We start from the raw sequence: 26,936 nt of genomic DNA on the forward strand, positions 1-26,936 counted from the left end.
CTCACCACATCTCAACACTGCCAACCTATGCAGCTATTAACCACGGACTTCATCGCCTTAGCGCCACTCAAAATCCTCCTCTCTTTCTTTCCTCCAAGTGTCCTTCTGAACGGGGGGGCCTCGCTATCCCAGTTTGCTGCCCCTGTCCCATCTCCCCTTTGCCGCACCCCTAGGGCTTTAATCGAGTGGCCTCCGGTGGGAATGGGGAGGAAAAAACGGGAATAAATGAGATGGGGGGTGGAAATCCCCTCTCTCCGGGAAGATTGAATTCCTGCGCATGCGCTCAACGAGAGAGGGGGAGGGGCGAGTGGAAGGAGGGGGGCGCCTGCGCAGCGAAGCCCCCTCCTCCCCCATTGCACGCACGCAGGGGGGTAGGGGACCACGCCCGCCGCACCGCCCTCTATCTCTCCCTCGAGTAAATGTCGAAGGGCGAAGAAAATGGGGAAGAAAGGAAACGCTTTTCATCTTGCTTTTGGATTTTCGCGGCGTTAAATGCACTAGCGTGAGCAATTTATGTTCGTACTGCTGCGTGCGATACTCCTTTGATGCATGGGAATGTTGCTCTAACACAGGAAGTTTATTTCCAAATCCACGCGATGGACGAAGGGCACTCTTCGAGTTTTCATGCCGGTATTAATGGTGACCGAGTAGCAGACCTTGGAGATAATTATAAGGTGAATGATTTAGCACCTTTTCACAGTTTATCAAAGAACTCTACCGGCTGCAGTAAGTTTACATGGAGCAGATTACGTCGCCCAATCTCCTCTTCCGACTTGAACTTTCGTCTTCAAATCATAATGAGGCCCAACCCCTTATATTCTATCCGAAAACTCCATTCTCTTCAATTCCCGCCCTCTCTTGCATAACATTTTCCACACCGTTTTCAACATCCCCATCCTCCTCAGTATTCGCTCCATCCAAATCCTCTCCTCATGTCATCTAGAGACTTCCTCTTTTCACCCATCTTGCCCAGCACCTCGTCGTTTCTGCTCCTCTCCGTCCACATCACCGCCTTAATTCTTCTCCACACCCACATCTTGAAGGCCTCCAGTCATTTCCCGTCCTTCTTGCTAGGAAACAAACCGTTATTAAATAAAAAGTAAATGGATGTACCGAGTTCCGCCAAGCATTTATTTAAGTTCTTTATAGCTTGGGGAAAAACGAATCCCTAAACTTCTGCGTTCGTTAAAATATGTGTTTCTCTTAATTTGCCGTTTCTGTCGGACCTAAAAATATATTGTGGTTCTAATAATGCTCTCTGAGTGGCTCTGAAAGATAAGAAAAGATTCTTATTGCTCAAGCAATCTAAACTTAGCGCGCAGCCTCCGAGTCTCCAGCGGCTCCTAGCCTAATTCACTTAACATCTGGGTAACGCTCTCTGCACGCCCGCAGTAGTTTTTGGCGAATCGTGCAGCTTTTCTTAGTATTTAATTAAGTTTACGGATTAAGTCTTTCTGCACCGGATCCCATATAATCGCTCCATACACAAGGTGTGGTCGGACTAGTGCGAAATAGCACCTTTCCTTTACTTTCTCATCCGAAATCTTCCCACAACACAACGGACGCATCCTGACTCCCTCATGGCTCTTCCACAAATAATTTTTATATGCGTTCGCCACGATAGGTTCGAAGTTATCGTAACTAACAGATGCTTCACTTCGTCTGTTACCTTTATGTGAACACTATCGCCAAGGGGATAATCGATGTCCTCCGCAAGAAATGTACCGCCGCGCATTTGCTCAGATTAAGTTCTAGTCCAGCATTTTTGGCTCCACACATGAACGTTCCTATGATAGAATTTCAAAGTCAGAGGGATCACTAATTTCGCGATAGTTGATAGCGTCGACAGATAATACACGCATTTTACTGCTTATTCGGGAGCAGAGGTCACCTACGTATATATTACGAACGAAAACATATTATTACGAAAGGAAGCCGATTACGCTACCTTGAGGGACTTCTCTGTAGCTATATCAGAGCTAATTCCGTCAATATATGCATGTTGCTTATGATTAATCAGAAAGTCTCGTATCCAGTTTACTACTGTTTTCTTTAACCCTCATGACTGTAGTTTGTATTGAGGTCTTTGTACAGTGTCGAAATCTCTCTTTAAATCTAGAAATAATGCGTCGACTTGTCTTTCCTACTCACCAGATTTGAGAATGCCCGACAGAAGCAATAAGAAAGAGTGATATTTTCCCCAACTAATAGGTGAAAACGGATAGCCTAGCTTCTACCACGTGCGTCTCGATTTTCGTTAACGCCTGCTCTCCTAGCACCCCCCGCCGCCCTCCTCTAAAGACGGCCTGCAGGGTAATATGTAGATGTGGCTTTTTTACGTCCAAAGGAGTAGGATTTGAAGAAACAGAACCGTAGTTTGGGTGTTAAAGAGTTGAGATAGGTGATGTGCGATAGTACTGTTCTAGCGGAGTGGAGAGTATGCAGAGGAAGAAGGATAAGAAGAGTGTGGGGGAGGGGGGTGGATGATGGGGTGAGAATGCTCTGCTCGAAGAAAGGGGATGAAACAGGGATCCCATCTTCTTCTTTTTTATAAAAGCAGGGCGCCCTCCCCGTTTCCGCTTGGACGGAGCTTTTTCATATTGCAAAGCCAAAGAGAGTGAGGGAGAGGGAGGGAAGTGGATTGGTTTGGGGGGGGGAGGAAATGGGTCGGGGGAGGGGGAATGGGTTGGGTGGTGTAGGCATTGCTGGCGAAGACAGAATGAAAAATAAAATGTTGAAAATTTCGTCCCTATACGGATAACTCTCAGTCAAATGACGCTTTCTATTTCAATTATCACCATCAAAATTCATCAATTGCCTGTACATCTTGAAGTTTGGTAGAAAAAAGTATTTAGCTCTTTGACAACGTTCCGACACACATATTTTTCTTAGGCGAGGTTTGGATTTTCATTGGGATACTTGGAGATTACAGACAACTATAGCCAATATTTTTTGGCTTCATATGACCTCATAACATATTTTACCTTCATCATCAACAGTCTCGGTCACATCGACGATTGTTTGACGCGGATCACCACTCAATTCTCATATCAGTTAATTTTTAAACACTCACTCTCTTTTGATTTATACCATTCATCGTCTGCTCTATGATTCTCATCCGTGGTCTATCTCTGCCACTCTTCCCTTCCACCTGACCTTCAGCGATAATTACCATCAGATCTTCTATTCTCATTATTCGCCCAACTAGTTTGTCTCATCTTCTAACCAAGGTTTTCAAAATCTCCTCTCCTCACCTTCCCATTCTCAGAACTTCCCCCCTGCTCACACCATCAATCCATTTGATCTACCTCGTCATCCAGACATCATCATTATTTTGTAATATTCATTGTCATTAAGTTAAACAGTTTCAATCAAACCGTTAGTTAGTTAAAGTTACAAAAAAGTTAAAGCATCAACGAAGTGATCCTCAAATTAAAAAAAACTTTCCCATACCAGATAATTATTGGGTTAATGTGCGTGAGGGCAGAGGAAAATAAACAGGGCGGGAAAGATAGAATGAGGGATATTTGAATGGAGTCAAATGGTGGTTTTACAAAGTGGATGGGCGCGAGTAGCCGCTGTGGAGATCATAGTACAGGAGCTTTCGAGTTTTCTAGGAGCTTTTTTTAAATTTTTCGCAACTTACTCCCTCCTCCTATACAATCCAGATATTTTTGAAGTGATTCCTTTGTAATTTCCATGACTCATGGTGACCAAAAATAAGCGTACGTTTGAAGTATTTAAGAATTATTAATTACTAAATTAAAGTTATTGAAATATTGATAAAGTGATGTCGGGTAAGCAGCCGGGTTCCAGCAGGCTCTCCATTATTGCCGACGTTCCGATGGCCGAGTCGCCCATCTTCCTCAGAGGTGGATGACTTGTCGTGAAATTCTCCGCTATTCATTAAGGCCGATGTTCGCTTGGGTAGCCTGTGATTGGTTCGTCGATTTCCGCCACTTTATCGTGGATTCTCCTCAGCACAGGATTTCATATTTAAGTATTTATATATTCAGCACTTAAATATATATTATTGATAAACGTAACACTACAAACAATCTAAGCGTTCTGCATTAGGTAAAAATAAATATTTAGAGCGAAATCCCCAGAGGGCTTAACTCGACCTCTCCTCCTTCCTTGCGTGGTTACAGATCGGAATGATCCTAAGCAGATCTACTGCGATTGGTTGATTTCGAGTGATTGGGTGCGCTTGAAAATGTTCACACCGGACGAACTGCACGAGGGCTCATCTCGTAATGGAAATGAAAAGAACACAGCAACGCAAATAACAAACCAACCACTCGCAATGAAAACCTATCGGAATTACTCCAATCATTCGAGTCCCCCTGATGGGGAGTCCAAGAAAAATTCCAGAGCTACAACCGCCAACGAATCTCATTTCCATTTTGGTATTCTACGCTTTTAAAATCATTTTCTAATCAATCCATCCGTCCTAATGAAATAAAAAACGCGGATATTAATCGTTCACGCGAATCAAACTTTCGGTGGTATGACACAAGCAGGAATGCAAAGATTATAATGAGTTGTGTATACAGATTCGTGGGATCCAACAGAATTTTCTTTTTATTGTACCCCGTGAAATATGCCATTTTGCATTACACACAAGTGTTGATTGTGGCATACCTCTCGGGATGAAAGATGCTGCATCATGATTCGACAGCGATTTCCTCACGATGCACAAATATAAGCGATATTATTATGTCTTGGATGCTAAACTCATGCTCATGTGGAAGTTCTGTGCTGACACCTAAGACAGCATGATTGCTGGTTTGTTGCGACAGTATAGTCAGTCCTCTATCTTGCGTATTCAGGCGTAGAAATGTAAATGGAAGATACTAGCATTATTGCAGGCGAAACTTTCACCACTAAAGCAACGCATACGCGGCCTGAAGACTGTGATGCCATAATTCAAACGAATTCCATGTTAATATGGAAGTGAGTACTCGCTTTGTGGTCTTTTTGGAAGCTGCTTGACCCCTTCCAACTCAAAGTAGCTATTTGGCAACATACTCATTCACTCTCTCTATATTTTCCACAAAAAGTACTTTTGATTTGATTTGAATTTCCTTCATTTGCGTCAGCTTTGTTGTAAGTGGTCAACACTTTGGTATAACTTTGCTTCTCATATAATTAATTTACTATCAGCATATCCTTATACGTACTAATAGCACTGAGAACGACATTCTTTGCATCGCATGTAACACTTAAGTTTAGACAGTTACTTTAATAGTAAAATGGCGTTCTGACCTGGAAATTATAGTTAAGTTGGTACTGAGGTGTCGATAAAACCAAATTACAAGTTATATACACCAAGGATGAAACTCAGTATGAAATATTCCTTTGGCTTAACCGGAATTCGAACCCGGATCTCCCGATTGCCGTTCAGGTATTCTACCAGCTACCACACCACCCTTAAGTGAATATATACAAATGCTGCTGCACGGAAAAATTGGTTAAACTGTTATTAAGTTTGGGGTGAGCCTTACCATCGCTTACCCTAAACCAACCTACGGGTTGAATGAGATAAGATCCCTAAATGCATTCCCAGCGTATGCTGGTCGTGAAGGCTGCTCGTGTGCTCCATCGCATGGAGCAAATGACCCGGTGGAACACCCGATCATCCTTCACTACCCTCTGGTTGAATCACTGAGACAGTTAATATTGATGATACTAAAATTACAAAAGTTTGAGTTCCCCACAAGCATCATGATTGTAAATTTCCACCAGATAAAACCCGAGTGTATTGTTTGTACATATAACTGTAACTTCGTTTGAGGTGAGCTCTACCATCGCTTACCAGAAACCAACCATTGGGTTGAGTGACCGAGGAGAGAGAGTTGATGTTGCTGGTACCTATACTTACCCTGCGTTCTCCTGTTTCTGTGATTGCAGCGACCGTCCCGCGGTGCGGCGGATGCAGGGGTCTCATCCTGGATCGCTTCATCCTCAAAGTGCTGGACCGCACGTGGCACGCACGGTGCCTCAAGTGCGGAGACTGCGCGGCCCCTTTGACGGACAAGTGCTTCGCTCGCGAGGGACACGTGTTCTGCAAGGACGACTTCTTCAAGTACAGTATACCACCACTGCATAAACAAACAAATACAGAATAAAAGTATATACACACAAAATCAACATTAAATACGTGCATCTATAGATAAATAATAAGTGGCTTCATTCAGCTATAAGGTGCCTTCAACTTATTAGACCTAGGTTATCTAATTATTTTTCCGCGCGCCTATGCTTAAAGCCACCGAGTTGCGGATGGCGGGTTTCATCTTTACATAGAGATGGTTAGCTGCGATATAAGAGTTTAATCTTCGTTTAGGCAGCCGCGGACAAAGAGTGACGGCATTTCGGGATGATTTGGGTCTATCCCTGGGTAAATTGTCCATCCAAATGATAACGAAACCTGTGAAGATCCTCATGAGATGAATGTTTACAGTTCTTAATCAAACAATTGATGAAGAGTTCTAGACTTTTTAGACTTATGATTTCCATGAATTAATGCATCAAGAATTTCACCAAGCAAGGATTTACTATTGTCTTCTTTGCATGAGTAGAGTTGTAGCCTTTATTGTGTAATATACTTATACCTAGCCGAGAAATATCTATTCCTCCACCAAAATTTAATCGCGAATTATTAGGAAATGTAATTATCAAAGAAAAAACCTTCACCCCAAAGAGGGTAAAACCACACACAATTTTAAATCACTGAAAAATCAATTCCCATAAAAAATGACATTTTTCTTATGAAATTTTTTAAATAAAAGCTATTTAATACATGACACGCGCATATCACTTGCTTGTATCACCTTACGGCAAATAAATCTATCAAGCTCATTCTGATAGATCGTATACATTAACATTCAAATTGATAGTCATCAAACCACCACATGCCTTAATCTTAAACTTAGAAATTGGCACTATAGTGACGAAACCAGGCTCGGTTCATGTGCTGCCTAAGGGGTAGATGAGCAATGCATGGAAACCAGGAGCACTGAACTGCCGAGAAGACAGCTGGCGGGCGATGCGACGTCGTGCATCAGCGGTTCCCGGCAGTCAGGCCTTCAGCGGCGACTCCCTCGATCCGTATCCCAAATTTTACATTTGACACATTTCCACCTGAACACAGCCCTTTCAGTTCCAGTCAATTATACGGTTTGAATTTAAGCTAGGCATTCATCTGCTGATAATTCAAAAGTGCTCGCATTACGAGCCTAAATTGTTAAACTGTAGGTACACAAACTTAAACTCTAAATTATGATTCACGTCTGAAAAAATCGCTCATGGAATCACCTACTGATGTGTTCGTGTCTGCTTCTCTGCTCTGCGCAGGCGCTTCGGCACCAAGTGCGCGGCGTGTGAGGAGGGCATCCCGCCGACGGAGGTGGTGAGGCGTGCGGGCGAGCACGTGTACCACTTGGGCTGCTTCGCGTGCGCCCTCTGCCGGCGACAACTCAACACGGGCGACGAATTCTACCTCATGGAAGACCGCAAGCTGGTGTGCAAGCCAGACTACGAGGCGGCGCGCAGCAAAGGTTTGTACCACGGTCAGTGCTCATATGCCGACAGAGAGCATATGTTTTCTATTTCTCATCCATCCTAGTTGTTACTGCATGCATACCTTTTAACACCAGGGCAATTACCCTCATGGTCATCCACAATGAAAATGTAAATCTGAAACACTAAACATTGGACGACTGGCTACACATCAAGTCACTCTATGCTTCCACGAGTAAACATTTTATTTCACGATACTTTACTCCAATGAATGCAAGGTGGGACTCTGTCGTCAAATATCTCCCACGACAACTTCTTTTCTAGCTGGTGCCCTAATAACACCCTCCACACGCCAATTGAGGTATCTTGTGAAGGTAGATGTAGATTATCCGTACGTGGCCTTCCTTTAGTTAAAGGTCATTCGTCAGAGTACATTTCTAATCAATCAGCCTCCTCTATTCTCCTTCCCAAATTGGACATCCGCCTTCACTTCAAAGTGATGCCTATTCCCTTTCCCTTCATCCTGTTTTCATCCTCCCCCGCCAAACTCAGTCATCTTCCTCACTGAGCACCCATCCGTCCACAACCTCTATCTCCTTCTTATTTCTCCTCCTGAAGTCTTTCGTCTATCATACATAGTACGGCTTTCCTGCGGGAATTCTCTTACCCAAGATGTGGGGTCATCTTGTAATGTAAGTGACCATGACATAGCCCACTAGATAGACGAAACGCATGCAAAGAAAAATATTTTCAAATGACACGGGAAAAAAATGAAAATCTGATTTCAGAAGTTTCCACGGGAAATGGACCAAGTAAAATAGCATGCTATATTACGTACAAGGCACGCATTTAGTTTATAAACTCTCTCCTGGATGGTAACGACTGAGATACCGAAATCAATAGCTTTAGCTCAGGTTGAATAATTTGTGTGACACAAGCATGTTTTGTAATATTGATTGATGGGTATCATTATTTATACGGATTCCAATAAATTGATAAATTTCTGTTCATCGCAATTGGGATGCATGATGGGTCCACATCTTTTGCTTCCAATGTGTATCTTCTCACGCCGCCCCCTGTCTTCCTTTTTTTCTCAACAGACGGGAGTTGCGGGGGTGGAGGGGTGGCGGGTAGCGATGGCGACGCGCCCAACAAGAGGCCCCGGACCACAATCACGGCCAAGCAGCTGGAAACGCTCAAGTGCGCCTACAACAACTCACCCAAGCCAGCGAGGCACGTTCGGGAGCAGCTGAGCCAAGACACGGGCCTGGACATGAGGGTCGTGCAGGTGTGGTTCCAAAACAGGTGAGCTCCAACGCACGCGCCAACTCGAGTTGAAGACGGAAGAATTGAAAGATTTCCCTTCTGCATAGAAATATCTGCCCCTTCCGAAGATACATCGAAGTAAGGTTTCGCTATAGTCTATTCACTTTATGTCTGCGGGTGAGCTTTCGTGAGAGCCCGGACACTCTCGGATGGCCTCGCTGATAGGGGAGGGGTAGTACCAAGAGGGATGGAGGAGGATCGAATATAACGTTGCCAAATGTACATAGTCACTCTTCTTTGTCACTAAAAACGTGTGAATAATGGGTGGCCACAGGTATTTTGGCCCCGTCGCCGAGACAATATACCTACTCATTTGGAAGGCATAGGGGATAATTCTTTCTCATAATCCCATTCTCAGCTACTGCGCTATCATCATGAATGTAGATTACCGTTTACACCCCTGATTATACCTCATTTCCCCGTCAAACTCGAAACAATTCGTCCCATATAAATTCGCGGTGGGTGACGACACATTTAGAGACCGACTTGAGATTGATCCTCCTTCGCAATATTCGCGACTTCTGCATTGGAGATGAGCAATCACTTGCGGTTTACTTCTTATCCTGATTATGTCCCACTGCAGACCAGGCCTAGCTCAGAAAAAGTAACTGTGTTACAGGCAACGATTACATTTGATTTACTTGCGTCTTTTAATCGTTACATTTAAACGCACCAACAGGTGAAGTACGCATTACTTTCTGAATGTAATACATGGTTACCTTTTCGGCACTTACCCTGCCGATGCACGTAGTGGAGCTTTTGCCCGTGTCATTTGAACGAAAGACTATCCACACACATACATTTGTTATGTTACGCTAATAAGCTCTGCAGTCGCGGTCCAAATGATAGGAGGAAATGAAAAACTGGAAATGTAATCAGAGTGGTCTTGATTATATAACTACCTGAACGGTCAAAGTAAAACTCCATCTTTATCTATTTATTTGTTAAACCTAGGCTTATTGGGAGGACAATTTTGAGAAATATTCGCAACTCTGACAAATACGTAATTGGAGACTCCTTAAGTTTTACCATTTAAGACATCTGCTGTTTCAGCTGCGGATCATTGGTAGATGCATTATATTTTGTACAAAATGAAGAGTTTTAAATTGTGGTTCAATAAATCTAATCCGATCGTGGAGATCATGGTCCGTAAGTCATCAAGGTGCGGTATTTAAAGTAATCCGAAAATAAACTGTGAATGACCTTATAGCTGTAACTGCAGTAAAACTCGCTTATAAAGATCAAAATCTCGCATTTAACGAGATGAGTTCCCGATCCCTTGGACTCTCCTATGATCGTTTATGTTCCTTTCCCCGCATGTAACAAGTTTGGATGATACGAAATCCCCGCTATTACGAACTATTCTTTGGTCCCTTGGGGAATTGTAACCTCCTTTATAAAGAAATTACGGCCATATTGGCTACATAACGGTTCCTTGCCTTATCATAAGTTGTTCTTACGTGTGGTCATCACCACAGAGTTCTACCGTTGATCTAAAAATCCTTCTCTTAACAGCCGTTTGATGGAAAGGGTTAGACGACGGTTAAATGTTGCGGATCCGTTGCTAAAGACGATATACGGAACATTAGCCGGCCGTCCTGTGATGCATAGAGAAAAATCATATACTTTGGATATAAAGAAATCTCTCTCATAACGAAATGGTCCCTTGAAATTCGCTATAAGCGAGTTTCACTGTAGTTACTTTTTGTAATTGTGACTGACTTGGTTCGATGGTGGAATTTATGCGAGGTGGGTGGCGCTAACTTTGCTGCGTGACGATAAAATGGTGACTGGTGGAGTGGAGGGCGAGGAATGGCGTTTGGACGATGGGAAGCGATGGAAGAGGGGGGAGAGAGAGAGAGAGAGACCACATCAGCCACTCCCACCCCCGCGAGTGGATTCCCGTCGGCGCATGCGCGTCCAGCAACCCGCCCGCCCGCCCACCCACAATGACGAAGTTGAAGGTCGATAGAAGCGACGCGCGGCTGCAACACTCCCAACAAACGAGTCTCGTCGACGAATTATTCTTTCTGTCGAACAAATGACTCAAAAGGAGCTCTGAAAATGGCGAAGAGACAATTAATTACATTATTAATGAAATCCGAAGATCCGAGCGAAATGGAGTGAAATTTTTCGATATTGAAATAAACACTTGCAATTTTCCAAGATTATATTATTTATTCCCAACCTAGATTTCGATGTTACTACATCATTTTCAAGGTGAAATACGGTACCAAAGTGTTTATTTCAATAAACCAGATTCTTCCCCTCATGTGAGAAACGTCTGACGCAATATCTCTCTTAGGCCTCCTCCTCCGTTTCACAGAAATAAAAGCACCTCCCCCCCTCAAGACTTTCTTCTTTTCTTCAATCTTTCAGATTCCTACATATCCATGCCTCTCCCGTCTGGATTCATCTCCTCTCAAACTAATCTTCCATCTTTGGGCTGTGCCAGTGATTACTTCGCAAAAATAGTTTAACATAGATTAGCACACTTTTGCAAATATGTCCACCGATAGCATTCTCTGCTCCCTCTACAACCCTAACCTCGCCACCCAAAGGCTCACTGCAGACTTAAAACCAATTTATAATTCTCACCCTAAACTCCCCCATACACTGCCCTGAATTGCTCTCCTGTGTGAGCTTCTAAGCCTTATCCCGGCCCAACCGCCACTCTCACCCTATTCTCTCTATTCTCTCCCATTCACAGAGTTTCGAGTGCGAAACGTTCTTTTTCTCCTCTTCACACAACTAACTCCCCCCCCCCCCCCACACACATTGATCCGTTCCATATAATAGATTTATAACTCATGCTATTTAGAACCTGGCAACTAAATAGTATTTCCACGGGGTTGGGTTAGTATGGTAGCTAGAATGCTAGCTTTCCACCCAGTCGGTCCGGGTTGTAATCCCGGCGGTGGCAGAGATTTTGCCCGAGGGGCGATTCCTGCTCGAGTGATTTGTGGAGGAAGCTGCAAGTCCAGCATCCTATAGACACTCCGTCCAACGGATGGGACGTTAACCTGTGGTCCCCTCTGCGCCTTTCCTTATGAGTAGGCTACTGCCGACGCCAGGTTTCTCTCCACCCATCCCTCCCTACCCTTGCCACATGGCGTAAATGGCCTTAGCAGTCGGTCGCCTCCTACAAATATGTACTTCTTACGTACTTCTACCCAACCACGTTTCCTGTTCTTTATTATTACTAATATTATTGTCTACTTTATCGTTAAGTTACCCATTACATCATTAAAATGAATGTATTGTTACTTGGCCAATGTAAAATAGCGCCTTTGCTGAACGTGGTCATAATTTTAGAGAATGAAAATAGAAATTAAAAAAGGCGTGCACGTATCAAAAATTGAAGTTTTTTCCGGCGCATTGTAATTCAATAATTCATTGAAACATTCCCGACCAATTCAGCGTTGAGTACGTCCAATCCGACTGAGACACCATTCCTGAATCGGCCGGAAATGGACCAACGAACGATGTATCATAAGATGCGCGATATGAATGCCACTCTTAACGATGTCGTTCCGCAAAAAGTAGCATTAAAGCGACCCCCATTTCGAGGTCTCACTTCATCGTCTTGAGACCTAAAAAACCAGATTACTTGAATAAGTGTTTTTATGTGGAGCGACAAATCAGTCTTTATAATTCACATGAGTCGGTTCTACGCCAGAGACCGTTCATGATGAAACGATGCATGAAATGACGCATCAATCGCAATACAGGGACACCGAAAATAATGAGAAGACTAAAAATGGGCTTTCTTTCCGAAGATATTTCTGGGTGTTGGGAAAATCCCTGCTACCGATATTAGTGATACAAATATGTCCTCCTCGGGCGCAAATAAATAATCCTTCTCTTCAGAAGGCTATATCATGACTGCTGTTACTGCTATTTGAGTTCTATAAACTGGAGTAAATAAGTGAGTATTGCATGAAAAAGAAAGTTAAAAACTCGTTATTTTCGTATTTTAATTAAATTAATAAGAACGTATAGTACCGGATGCGAATTCGCGCACCGAAATCACGCGCTTAGCGATAGATATGAGTTGGTCTCCTCGAACGGATTATGAAACGGACCTACCATGATATCGCCTACTCATGAAATGTGAGCAGAGACATGCGTATTTTTTCATTGAAACCTAAAGAGAAAACGGCTGAACGAGGAAGATTTTCCATTGGACCACGCTGACAGGAAAGAGAGAGGGGTTTAATTTTGCAGCGAATGGTAAATTGATGGAGAAGTGCTATTTCGGACTCGTTCGCTCACACCTTGAAGCGAGAATACAATACAATGGGATCTGACGCAGAAAGACTTAAACTGCGAATTTCATTAAATACAAAAGAAAGCTGCGCTATTCGTCAAAAGCTGCAACGGGCTAACAGAAAGTGCTACACAGATCTTAAACGAATTAGACTGGAAGCCGCAAGTGACTCAGAGGCTACGAGCTAAGCTTGGATTGCTCGAGCAATTAAGAATAGATATCTTTCCCAGTGACACGAAGAACATCATGTTATAATTCCACCATATTTATCCGACATACACGGTGAATTAAGAGAGAAATTTTGCTTAAAAGATTGGTATGGGAATTCCTTTTTTTTCCCGAACAATGAAGGACTTCATTAAATGTTGCCCTATGCGGATTCCGTTTTCATTTTCTTTTGTGGCGACTGGTGTCCTAACAGCCCCCACCACACGCCTATTGAGGCGGATTGCGGATAAAAAGGAAGATATAATTATGCTATCTTCCCTTTGCATCAATCGAATTATTTAGGTGAAGTACAACTTTGGGTCTGCGTGAACGGTCCCATAACGTTTTTGAAGCCGGAGGAAGTTGTCTCTGAGGCTGGTTAACTATTTCTTTGTGATTACGGAGCATGTGTGTGTTTGTGTCAGAGTGCATAAGGGTTGTTCTCACGCATCGCCTGCCCTTGGTTTCAGAAGGGCAAAGGAGAAGCGGCTCAAGAAGGACGCCGGTCGGACGCGCTGGTCGCAGTACTTCCGCAGCATCAAGGGCGCCTCCTCGCCGCGCACCGACGTCCAACAGAGACTCGACGAGGAGGACGACGACGACGAGATCAAAGTGGCGCCGCCCCTCTCTCACCACGGTGAGGACAACAACTAATATTTCGATCTCTCACCCATGGAATCCCCTTTCTTTCCCTCTGGACCAGTCGCTTTTTGAATCTATTTTGATGACGCAATTCTCCTTTCAAACACTTATGCTATCATTCTGAAATTTTCAGTGCATAGAGTGGGCCTTTGCAAATACATGGCCGTTTCTCAAATAAAAGAAAACTTTGCATACAAGAAAATACTGAAGCAAAAATTTCAAATTTGAAATACAGATAAATTTTTAACTTAAAGTTACGTGTAATTTTTCACTGATGCTTTATCTTTAGTGGTTAAAATGCATTTTGCATTATCGTCTGGAACGTGATTCTGAAGCACTTTTCTATGCAGACAAATTTTATCAAGGATCTATAATACCTGAAACTTTCAAGATGATAGCATTCGCTTCGATTAAGAATCCAAACGTTTCACACGAGGCTCGTACTTTCACAGTGGATGTCAGGAAAGAATAAGGCCTGGCTATTTCCACATGATTTATTCACATGCGAGTGAATGAATTACGTGGAAATGGCCAAGCCTTATTCTTTCCTGACAGTCATGAAGGAGTTCCATCAAGCAACGCCTCAAACCATTGCATTTAATTCCAAAGCCTTGAGCAAGTACGGACGTGCACATCAAAATTCATGAAAAATCTTAAATAGCACGAACGCACACATGAGCGCAACGTGTAAATATGGCCGGCCCCTGATCCCAATTCTCAAATTATTTTCGGGGGGTCCTCTCGAGGTAAGGTTGCAGAAATAACACTGTTCTGCAAAAACATAGTTCAAAAAATGCCTGGCAACAATTTAGGGTGTTTCTTGCTAATTTTGGGTCACTGAATCCGAAAATGACCTCCGTTTTTTTCTAACGCCCTCCATTTTTACGCACCCCTAAATTGGGGAAAACAACCCCTTATCTAAACTTATCGCTTTTCAAGGGACTTTTACTAATATTATATACTTCTGATTGAAAAAAATTGACGTTTTAAGGCTATCAGGGTCAAGAGAGAGGCAAACTTTACTGGGGTTGAAAAGATTTAGGGGGTAAAAGAAAAAAAAACTTTAAAAAAACATTTAAATAACCATTTTTCTTCGTTTTTTATGACATATGATATGGTAGCTAATGGAAAAGTTTTTAATGGATGAATTCACTGTTATTTAAATCCTTTACAAAATAGGGGGGGTTAACAGTGTATTCCTCCATTAAAAACTTTTCCATTAGCTACCATGTTATGTCATAAAAAACGAAGAAAAATTGTTAATTTTCGTTTTTTTCAAGTTTTTTTTACTTTCACCCCGTAAATCTTTTCAACCCCAATGAAGTTTGTCTCTCTCTTGACCCTGATAGCCTTAAAACGTAAATTTTTTCAATCAGAAGCATATAATATTAGTAAAAGTCCCTTAAAAAGCGATAAGTTTAGATAAGGGGTTGTTTTCCTCGATTTAGGGGTTGCGTAAAAATGGAGGGTGATAGAAAAAAACGGAGGTCATTTTCGGATTCAGCGACCCAAAGTTAGACAGAAAAACCCTAAATTGTAGCCAGGAATTTTTTTGAACTATTTTTTTGCAGAACAGTGTAATTAAACAGCAATTCCTCAACAACGTATCGGAATTTTTATCATAATGTCTTCAGTGCTTTTAATACACAGGGTACAAAAGAGTGCGGCACACATTGGACACATTCCTGAAACGTAGACGAAGCCATTCTGTTGCATGAATATGGGTCTCGGAATGATTTTCTACCATTTTAAACCTCGTTGTCTCCAACGTAGCAAAATTTGGGAAACAAGCAAGACCAGAAATTATCAGTACACCTCATACAACTCCTTCTCATAGGGGATGTCTATGTACTCCTCGTGAGCACTGATTCACCCACCAACCCGCTGTGCATTATTGTCAGCAGTGAATATCGGGCGCACTGATGTATCCCTGAAATATTGAGTATTGCTCCGCAGCCTTCCATAGTCCGGTCACAGAGACTGTAAACATCTTGCAGTGCATTTTCTTAATAATTATCTTCATTTCCCAAAACTTTTGCTCATTCTCTTGCGCCTCATTGCATCAAACATCTTTGGGGATTAGGAGTCAGTAAAATGCAACATTCTTGAAAGATATTCACTATCATGCTACAACGTATTACTTTAAAATGAACATACAGACAAATCGTAACTTGCAAACGTAATTTTAGTTGACTGAAAGTAAAAATATGATGATAAATTTAAATTGCCTCTTGAAACTAAAATCTTTTCAATGAACGTATGGTGATAGAGAATATTTACTTGGATAACTTAATTGAGTAATTATTTTTTTCCTTATCTTTACCTCGTTTAATTCAAGTTAAAATAGTTCTTGGAGTCTAGGTCAATGTATGTCATGCAAAAAAGTTTTAGCCAACGTTTCTGTTTATTTTAAACTATCATCAGGGCTTAACTTTGCACATATTAATTGATATTAAATATGATATTAATATAATATCAATCATATTTAATATCAATAAATATGTACAAAGTTAAGCCCTGATGATAGTTTAAAATAAACAGAAACGTTGGCTAAAACCTTTTTGCATAACATACATTGACCTACACTCCAAGAACTATTTTAACATTAATTGAGTAAAAAAATATAGCTTGTTATCCCTACATTTTGATATACAATTATCTTTGAAAGACAAATTGTATCATATGTTTCTGTGTCAAAGCCGCAAGCCCTCCAAGATATCTGACAGGCTGACGGTTCCCTAGGTACGAGCGACACAATATATATTTTTTCTCCAATGCCATAGACGAGATTCCGTGATTCTCTAAACCATTTCAAATGGCTTCACTCTCCCCCAATACCCTGAATTGTAACAGCGCTAAAAAGAAAGACCAAAAATTGTCGAACCAGATAGAGGGTAGTTCCATTATGTGCACGGCCAATTTACCTAACTTAATGTGATGATTTGAATTTGCAAAGCAGGTATGTACTCATTTTAAATTATCACAATCTATAGTACAAATTAGTCTTTACTATAACTGACGATGCACGCAAAATATCCAACCTGTATTTCTATATATGATCTATAGTGACCTGTTTAAAGTTCTATTTTCATTAATATTAATGATTCTAAAAGTAAGAGCAGATTAGAAAGGTACTCAGTTGCATATCATTGAAATTCTTTGACACCGATGCACTCGTACTGTACACCTGCAACCGTTGTCTTCATGCATGGTATTTTCTGTATATTCTTGCATTAAATTATGGTAAAGCATATAAATATTGCAACAGCAGTAATAGGATTCGAAGATATAAAGATGGAAAATTCGGAAAGGAAACAATCTTTCACTATGTTTTCCACATGGTAACTCTTTCCAGTGAATCGCAGTGAAAATGAAATTCGAAAACGAGGATACAAGTGGCCATGACGCCTTCGCAAATAATAGAGAGGCAGAAATAGAAACGGATCACGTATAGTTAAAAAAAAAGGATTAATTTTCGATCTGGAACGACTTGTGGTGACACTCATTAAATAATCTCTATGAAAAGTAACTTATCTTTCCATTACACTGATTTATATCCTATTGAATTGTAAAAACTCGAATTTGCCCGAAAATAAATTCACACTAGATGATTTTCAAATATAGCCTTTATGTTGGCTCTCGTATCAATTTCACATAAATTATTGCGTTTATAGTTTAAATAACAAGTGCTGGCGGTAAGGACGATGTGCCATTTAAGTTTTGGGGCATTTTAACGAGGCTTCGATCAATTACTGCAAAAGGCCTACGATAAGCTTACTGTCTTTATTTCTAACTGCGAAGCCAAATCGCCCCGCAGTAGGAAAAATACATTCGTATATATTAAAAAGGTAAATTTATGAACTGTTGGAAAATTTAATTTTTTCAAACGTAAAATGGAATTTCTATTTCAAAAATAATATTTTATTATTATTTATTATTATTTTTATTATTATTATTAGGCCTATTAGGATGAGGAATTTTTGAAAATGTTGAATTACCAATTTTTTTTACAATGACAAGGCGTAAAGCAAAGTAAAATTTATTCATATAAAATGTCTACAGCAAAGTCTGAGCTTGAAAATGAGACCAAAATAATGTCTCTACAAAAATTGATTGGAGAGATATAAGTATCGGGTTAAATTATTTAAGACACGTTTACTTCGGCAAAAACATCACACGTCTCCGAACCGGTTTTAAAATGATCTAGGTATCTGAACCTGTGTTTGAATACTGAAAACGAAAGCTCCCAAGAAAATTTGCCTGTTCGTTTTTTAAGTCGGAGGGTTTCCCTTTATTACACTTCTTCACTCCATAGCTTCCGCCCGCGCATTTTCTGGCCTAGCCTCGGCATATGTCGCCGCAGAGGTAAGTGGATAATGCCCTCAATCTGTTCGTTACCAAATTTAACCATAATTCCCATCGCATTGATTTCCCGTCATCCGTATATTTTTCAATTATACAACTGTGTATTTTGGTGACCTTGGGTTCTCAATTCTAAAAGAGCCCAAACCAATCAGAGGGGCCCTAATTTTTCCTGGCCACTATCATCTCATTGTTCAAATTTTGGGCGAATTAGCAAATAGCAACCCTTAGGAAAACTATTGCAGTCAGCAGTGTATGAATGAACACGTAGAACTTATAATATTTTGGTATTTCCAACAAATTTTGGTTTCAAAATAAAAGAGATCAAACGTATAATCTCAGCATTCCAGTCACATCAGATAGTTCCCATCGTGTTATCATCACTACGTAAATAAACTTTATACTACGTGGAAAGCACGCCATCAATAGTAACTTCAGAACCATTTAACAAATAATTGTGTCAACGTAGTCATTTTGACGTTACATAGGACCCGCTATCATGGCAACATAAATTTTGGTACCAGACTTGCCGTGAAAATAATTCCACAAAAGCATCAATCCACGAAAGTGACCAGGAGCATGATTGTATTCTTTTAAAACGCCATTACGTAGATAGCTACGGCAAAATAGCGTATCTTATACTGCCCACGTGGTTCTGTTTTAATATTCGTGATTTCGGAATAACCAATGTATCCAGTGGTAGAAAAAGTACAAGTTTTGCGCATAAATTAGCTCTTTCAAACTTGTTTTCATCATCATCTCACACAGCGATAATAAATAACATGCGGCGGAATCAAATGTAGCTAATGAAATAAGTAAACAAATGAAGCAGCAGAAAAGATCGAATATACAATTAGTCACACACGAGTCCATACGCTCAGACATTTGGTTAGCTCTCCGTTTCTCCTTTGTTCTGCAAATTGAAAAAAATAAAATCTGCGAGATTTCTTGTCTTCAATTTGGGAAGGCGGTATCAGCATAACATTTTTTAGATTTCAGGGTCAAAACCACCTATCATCAACAGCAAATTCGTCAATTTACTCTTAACATCGAGTGTCCGTCGTAATTTTGATCCTGTTTAGGTAGTGAAGGTAACGTCAACAGAATTTTGGCATCAATAAAATCGTGGGTGTAATTTTAAACGTATATAACGAACAAACATAGCGACCAGAGCTAGATAAATTATCTGGACGACACTGAGAGGCAGCGCAAAAGATGGAATGTGTACAGCTTTGTGATTGGCTGTCCGTTTTTCCCGCAGAGCCGTTGGGTGGCGATGTCGGTGGGTTGCGGAGGCCGCCGCCCTTTCTCCTCGCGGGCTCGGCTGCCAGGGGCACGCCCCCCTCTTTCCTGGCCACCTCCTCCCCCCCGCTGCGACTACCCTTCGGAGCGGACACCCTCTTCGCTACACAGGGTACGTCTCTCTATCTTCCCACCTCTCTCACACACACGCTTCTCAAGCGATTGATAAAGCAAATATTACTACTCTCAATCAATCACAAGTCCACTCTTGTCGAGTCTATTACAGTTTGCGCGTACTCGCTGCACTGAACTCTTACAAATGGAATCCTGGTCGCTATTTATTTATTTATTTCACCACCAAAAAAGGCTCAAAGGCTTTTTCATTGAATATCGTCGATAAATAAATAACATCTTAAAGATAACACAATAAATAAAAAAACAGAAAACAAAATGTTCAAACATAAGAAAGGGGGAATGAGGATGATGGGTTGAAAGTGGTGAGTTGTTCAGGTGGCATTTTTAAGGAGTATTTGAAAATATTGGTAGAGGAAAAGAGGTCTTGGGAAGAATATTTTAAAGCCAGGGAGTGAATAAAGAGGGGGATTTGGTAGGAGAGAGAGCGTTGAGAGACGGAAAGACGGAATCGCGGAATGTGAAGCAGAGAGTTATTACATCAAGGGAGAGGAGGAACATGAAAACAGAAAAGAGGGAGAATTTAGTTGAAGCAACGCTATGCACAGGAGAACAGGAGAAGTTCAAGCCATCATCATTCTTCTCTAGCGCCAAATTTTGAATGCTACCACTTTTTGACGTCTACAAGCCTGGCTCCCATTGAACAACATGCTCCATAGCATCTGACAAACCTATCCCGATCCTTGCATCCTAGATGCTATGCAAAGTAAAAGGCTCCGTGCCCATTGATTAGCCTACCTTCCAGGAGGAGAGCCAGCATAGCCTGGTGGGCAGCAATAGCCCGTGGTGTTATTTTTATCTAATTAACGGGGTTCGACTTTGGTTGCAGCCTAATCTTTCCGTTGAATCGAACAGTAACAAGACCACGTGGTTAAAAACTATTTTTTTCATTGACCTTGCATCATAAAGAGCACAATATTAATTTGTATTTCAAAATGACATTCACATGCTAACAGTGATCAAAACTTTTGCAACGCTCGTGCAAATGTTGCCATAGGAGCCTGTGTAAACTGCGGATTGTCTTAAACGTAAATTTTCCAGAAAAATGGCTAGAAAGTCATAAGCCAATTTAGAGGAGCATACTTTTGTTCTTTCGAGAAAATGCTCTGCATTCATGACACCAACTTCCCTAAAGCAATGAAGTTGGCCGCATTCCTTTTACCACTTCTTAAATTCATTTGATACAAAAATACTCTTAGCTTTCTTTAATAAAAGCGAAACTTCCGTATAATTAACAGTTAGGAGACTATTTTTTATCTGTTTATGTCCTAAAGCACAAAGAATTATTTTCAATCGCAATATTATTAGTCACAAAAGTAGACGTGGTTGATGGTTGGATTCAAGGATACGTCGACTGGCCTTTTTTTGTGAAGCGTCCACCCTTTTGGTCTCAGCGGTGTAAATTTTTCACTAACGATTACACACTGAGCTACTAGGATTAAAAAGAGCAACTTTAGGATTAAATATCTAGAGTTCACCCTAAACTGAGCGTATTCTAAAGGATCCACGTTCTCATTTCGATTCGTCGTCGTAGACTAGACTGGTTTTCGGTAAAAAAAGACAAAAGATGACATTAATAAAATCTAAGCGTAATTTAATTAGAGCACTTCCTTTTTATTTGTAAATGGCTGGTGTCCTAACAACACCTGCCACACGCCTGTTGAGTCGGCTTGCTTATGTAGATGTAGCCATCAATGCTCCAATGCGAATTATTCAAACTTGACCCTCACTTCATACCCATTCCATCACATAATTCACCGTATAGAACAAGAATTCTCTCCATCACCATTGGTCAATAATATTAAGATTTGCTGGGCACAATTATTTATGTAGTTCTCATATCGGCTATTTTATTTTCAAATATTCATTTTATTCGAACTTCATATTTAAACATTATCTATACGTAACTCATCCTAGATCTTACTTTGCCGACCTGTCGTCCATTAGCCCCTAGGTATCAGGCTTCATCAAACCGTCGTCTCTAAACATATGACCCATTAATTTGTCCCGTCCTCAGGGCTAACGTAAGACTTCCTAATTATCCACATGGTAAAAAATATTCGAAAAATGCCTTATCCATCATTCTATTGAAAAAGAAAGCTCGTGAATTCCTGGGGTATCCTTATTACTATTTTCCAAAAGAAAAGTTTGTTTGCACAACACCGTAACTTGGGATTTTATTTTATCTGATTTTACTTCATTATATTTTGGTTGTTACTCTTATCATAATCACCTAGATATTTATCTATTAAGAAGTGTTTTTGGAGTAAATGCTTCTCAATTACCTCAGTTTGACGATATAGCTGTTGGAACCTATGGATGTGAACATCACATTTTATGCTATTTTGGCACTTATAATTACACAGTTTATCGGTCGTCGGGCTGTTTTTATAAATGATGTCCAATGTTTGAGTAAATTCGTTTGATAGGTTAATATTTTATGCTAAAATTAATGGGTTTAGGGGGGGGGGGGCACGTTCCCCCTCCTGCCTACTGCCTGTATTGTGCATATTGAAATAAAAAATAGTCGCACTTTTCCACGATAATTTAATGCGTAGTCATTTCGGCGCACAGAGCCATCATCTGGAGCAGGACCAAATGACGGCCTATCAGCAGATGATAGCTCTGTGAGCCGAAACGCTTCGTACCTACACATTAAATTATTGTGGAAAAGTGCAACTAATTTTTATTTCAATAAGTCGAACTTCCACTATATCACGCCTAAATCAGTTGAACTTATGTATCACACATATCGGGGTCCACGGCACCTGATTGCCTGACCGAGTGATGTAGTGATAATTTGCGTAATGTGTACGACCCAGAGCGTTTCTTTATTTCGTCGGCAGGTGGCGCTCCTCCGCCGCACCCGCTGCTGCACCCGGACCTGAGCGACGCGAGCAGCGGAGGCGGCACCACGCCCGGCGCCTACCCAGACTTCCCGCCGAGCCCCGACTCGTGGCTGGAGCCGGCCACCGCCCCTGCCTCGCACTACTGACCGCCGCCACCCGCCGACCACCCCTGGCCCCACGCCAAGGGACGCAGGGGCGGCAGGACCACCGCACCGCCACACATCTCGCATCTGCTCAGCGCGTGGGCCGACGCCGCCAACGAGCTGTGAAAGAACGAGAAGTGCTCGTGTGGGAAGTGCTCACTCGTCCACAGGCCCCGAACGAATGAAAGAATAACAAGGCATCAACGAGTATTAATGAACTGCAAACAATGGAGTGCACGGCACCAACAGTTGGAGCCAAGATGGAACCCATGCGACTCCCGTGTATTTTAAATGGCAAGAATATTCGATCGAAAGAAAAGTACATTTTGAAAAGGAAAAGTTGTCGCTGGGATCCAAATTATTTATGTTCCAAGTCGCTATCTTGGGGAGAGGACATTAGTCTACATTCCATTGCTTGGAGTTCATGGAGGAATACAAATGCCTGATATTAATTATAAGCGAGTACTCACGTTGTTGCCATGGTATTGTCGTCCGAATACCAAATCACGTATTCGTGTGGGTACTAGAGTAGTCATCTGGGTATGGATTCATTCGTTCGGGTACCTACTTGAATAGCGGGGGAAAATACTTTCGGCACACCCATTACGGTGGACTTAAAGGACTTCAAGAGTCACGCTTGCATATGAGAACAGTGACGGTCAAACAGTGACTTTTCCCCACTGCTCCCTACAGTGTTGAACTGTGAAAGCGTTTGTTTGTTTGCTTCGTTCCTTCGTCGAGAGAATAAGAGGAGTGGCGTGTGTACATGATTTAAGGGTGCGAACAATGTGTAAATAAGTGTGTTTCTCGTCCCAATAGTACGCCAACACATCAAATGGAACCAAAGACCCTCTCTAACATGCAAATTTTATAGAAGTGCCCGCGACAGTTGCCTCGAAATTCTTTGAATGATAAAGTACGATGGTCACGAGCAATTCACAAAATTCTCTCTGATTTCAAAGATCATCTGTGCAACAGCGAAAAAAAATTCGCCAAAGTAGGTGTTCTTAATGTTTTTCCTCCGGAAATCGAAAATGCAATAAAAAATCGCGAGTGATACGAACTTTTGAATATCATTTACGAATTCTGGAGGCATTATTACATAGAGGACATTTACTTTTGAGAGAAAAGCCTTTTCACTGTTGCACAGTTTAATCCTAGCCCAATCATTACATTCAGCTATCCGTACGCAATCAAATTAATTGAAATTTCTTTTGTAACTCGACATATCACAATGATTTCCAAAATTTCAGGAATTACACAAATCTCACAAAGAACTCTTCCAAACCATGTGTCATTTCTGAGTCAACAAGGCATCAATTTAAAATCATCAATATCACTTTCACGTCTGCATCTTTAGCGTTAAGTAAAAGCGATATTATACATTTATCAATTCGTTATGCACAATACTGTATCACTTCGGGATTACAAATTTGAAAGCACAACACATGATGAAAAAGAGATGTCGAAAAAAAACTCAGCATCAAATTTGGGTATCACTGAAAATGATGAAAAAGTGGTACCAATAAAATGATATCACCCACTTTGACCAAACTCAGGCAAGCTAATAATTTTCACAGCAACAGCCAAACCAACAAAGTTTTCAGATATTGATGACAAAAAAATTCTTCTTTTTGGCATTTACGTGGTACCACCAAAATTTAGATCAAAGTTTTACAATTGGTTAACATCCCTTTGGTTAGGAAACACACTATCATTGTATAAATACAAGTGATATTACCAATGATAAATTTCTCACAGATATGATATAAAAAAAAGATTTTTTAAAGAGATACCACTAATACTGCTGAAGTTGGGGCAATGGTAAATTGAAATCAGAAAAGACGACCTCCGGATAGAGAACCCTAAGTCAAGTGATTTTCTCCCAACTAAAGTAAATGCCAATGAATCAAAGCCATAATAAACTCAAATCTCTTTTTAATAATTATTAAAGACACTAAGCTTTATGTAAGAGTCAAAATTTTCACATTACTTCATGAAGCAGAACTAAACTCACACCTTTCACATGACTTTGCACCATATTTTTTTAAATAATCAATAAAATTGACTCCGTTTTATCAAGTTCCCACGGTTTTTCTCATACACTACACAGTATTTTCCGAACTTTTAGTTATTATACCAATAAAGTAATAAAAATTTAACTGAGATTGTAGGATCTGACACAGAAATTTTCTCAAGTCTTCGAAAAAAATTCTAGGAAAATTTCATGGATTTGAAAAAAATCAATACCTGAATTTTCAGTTTATAGCTAGAATTACAATAGAGGCATGAGCTGGCAGGAAACTCAGTGACATTTCCTAGTGGGAACAAATATCCATTCAGCAGGTACTTTGTCAACACATATGAATGCATATTATTATGTATATAGCGCGAGAGCATACTTCTGAAGGAGAAAATCACCAACATCATGACAGTTGTCCATGTTAAGAGACTATTTGACACGATACCAAAGAAAAAAATCAATTATCACACCTACTGGAGATCCATGTTTTTCCTCGGCTTGATCATGGATTCTATCCAGAGAAGATAGTTTTGTGAGCAGCTGAGTGACTCTTTAACTGTTAGCTTTTGCCTTGGGAAATAACGATTCACCAAGAACTCTTAATTAGGCATGAATTTAATCCCATCTGAAAGACGTGTTGAAGGTGATAACTACTTCCCTCCTCGACATTTAAGTGGAATTTTGTTAGAAGACATCGAGTTTTTTCTCCTCGTGTGCCGAACAAGCGAACGTGCAACGAATGGGGAGAAACTATGGTGTCACACACGATAAACTGGAGGTGAATGTGTGCACATTGATTTGGTGTTTGGATATGGAAAGTGAATTTGTTTTTTGGGCAAAATTCAACAGAAATAAACCCAGCAACAATTGATATACTACTCCAGCTCAGATTCATATTCCTGCACTACCCAAGCATTGCTAGAGCTCTTCTCTTCCTAACCCTAAGCCTCATCCCCACGAAAACTTCCTCCACACAAAAAGGAGAGGGTTTTTTTTTCTTTTTAAAAGGGTTAGGTGGGATGGCAATGAACCAAACCTGTCCTCCCAATCCCTTTGAAAAAATCTGCTCCCTCCTTCCTCTCAAGTCTGCACGACGGACTGGCGGAAACAACCAACACCAAATGACCGACCGCCAATGAGTCATCAGCCGCTCCATCGCTTTTCTTTTGTTCTCCACGTGAGAGGTATCACCGCATCCAAGGCTGTGTTTGTTCTCTTTTTTGCGGTTATGACCGTTGATTGCAATTTTTCCTGGCAAACTTCTTTGCCATTTAAGATACAAATGTACATTTTTCTGAATGTTCAAGCATTTATGGATTGTCCTGTGAATTTTTGACGATGTTTCCATGGATATTAAATTGTATATTTATTCAAAATCATAAATCACTGGCTTCGCATTATTTTACAAAACATTATACCGCCTATTTTTATGAAAGTGTTCCACGAATTAAGGTAGGTTTGCATGGAGTATTTACAAAGCCTTGTGGCAGTCTTCCCTAGCTTCATGGACTTCCTTCTTCAATTCAACATAAGGCCTACTCCTTTTCATTCCATCCATAAAATCTATTCTCTTCCGTCCTCTCCCTGTTTACCCAACATTCTACACTTCCGATAATCCGATTTTCTTCCTTACCTTTCGCCTATCAAGAATTCTTCCCTCTAACACTGTTTTCAACATCCCCTACCTGCTCAGCACTCGCTCCATCAAAAACCTTGTGTCTCCTCAACTCATCTAGAAGCTGCCTCTCCTCACCCACCATGTCCAGCACTTGATCATTCCTTCTCTTCTCCGTCCACTTCACCTTCTCCACACCCACCTCTCAAATGCCTCCAGTCTTTTCTTGTTCGCCATGCTAAGGGTCCATATTTCCCCACCGTAATGTGCTTCACTCCATATCAGACTCATCACTACCTTAATCTCTACCCAATTACATAACGATCCTCTAATCAGCTTTTTCCTGTTCATGAACGCTTCCTTTGCTAATGCAATTCTCTTCATGACATCCTCATTGACGTATCCATTTCCCTCTAAAACGCTCTCCAAATATGTAGATGAATTACTGTGCCTGATCAAGTTTTTTCCCGCCTACTTTCATCTAGGAGCCTCACATTTGCCTACCGTGATGCTTTACAAAACCGTATAACATTTTATATAAATT

At 41.0% G+C, this 26,936-nt stretch overlaps 1 protein-coding gene across 4 annotated transcripts in view; it reads left to right on the forward strand.

Annotated features, from left to right (window-relative positions):
* LOC124169444 (LIM/homeobox protein Lhx3) overlaps window positions 1-26,160 on the forward strand; it is a 65,229-nt gene extending 39,069 nt beyond the window's left edge. The window contains exons 2-7 of one of the 4 annotated variants that reach the window (XM_046548054.1): window positions 5,914-6,088; window positions 7,357-7,571; window positions 8,622-8,826; window positions 13,795-13,961; window positions 19,590-19,742; window positions 22,609-26,160. In XM_046548054.1, the coding sequence (XP_046404010.1) occupies window positions 5,914-6,088; window positions 7,357-7,571; window positions 8,622-8,826; window positions 13,795-13,961; window positions 19,590-19,742; window positions 22,609-22,757 (1,064 nt within the window). In that variant the 3' untranslated portion in view covers window positions 22,758-26,160. The remainder of the gene's footprint in view (window positions 1-5,913; window positions 6,089-7,356; window positions 7,572-8,621; window positions 8,827-13,794; window positions 13,962-19,589; window positions 19,743-22,608) is intronic. The other 3 variants (XM_046548056.1, XM_046548057.1, XM_046548058.1) reach the window with 3 other exon arrangements.
* Window positions 26,161-26,936: the final 776 nt, after the last annotated feature.

The sequence above is a fragment of the Ischnura elegans genome, chromosome 12, assembly GCF_921293095.1.
Source record: "Ischnura elegans chromosome 12, ioIscEleg1.1, whole genome shotgun sequence".
Classification (NCBI taxonomy): Eukaryota; Metazoa; Arthropoda; class Insecta; order Odonata; family Coenagrionidae; genus Ischnura; species Ischnura elegans.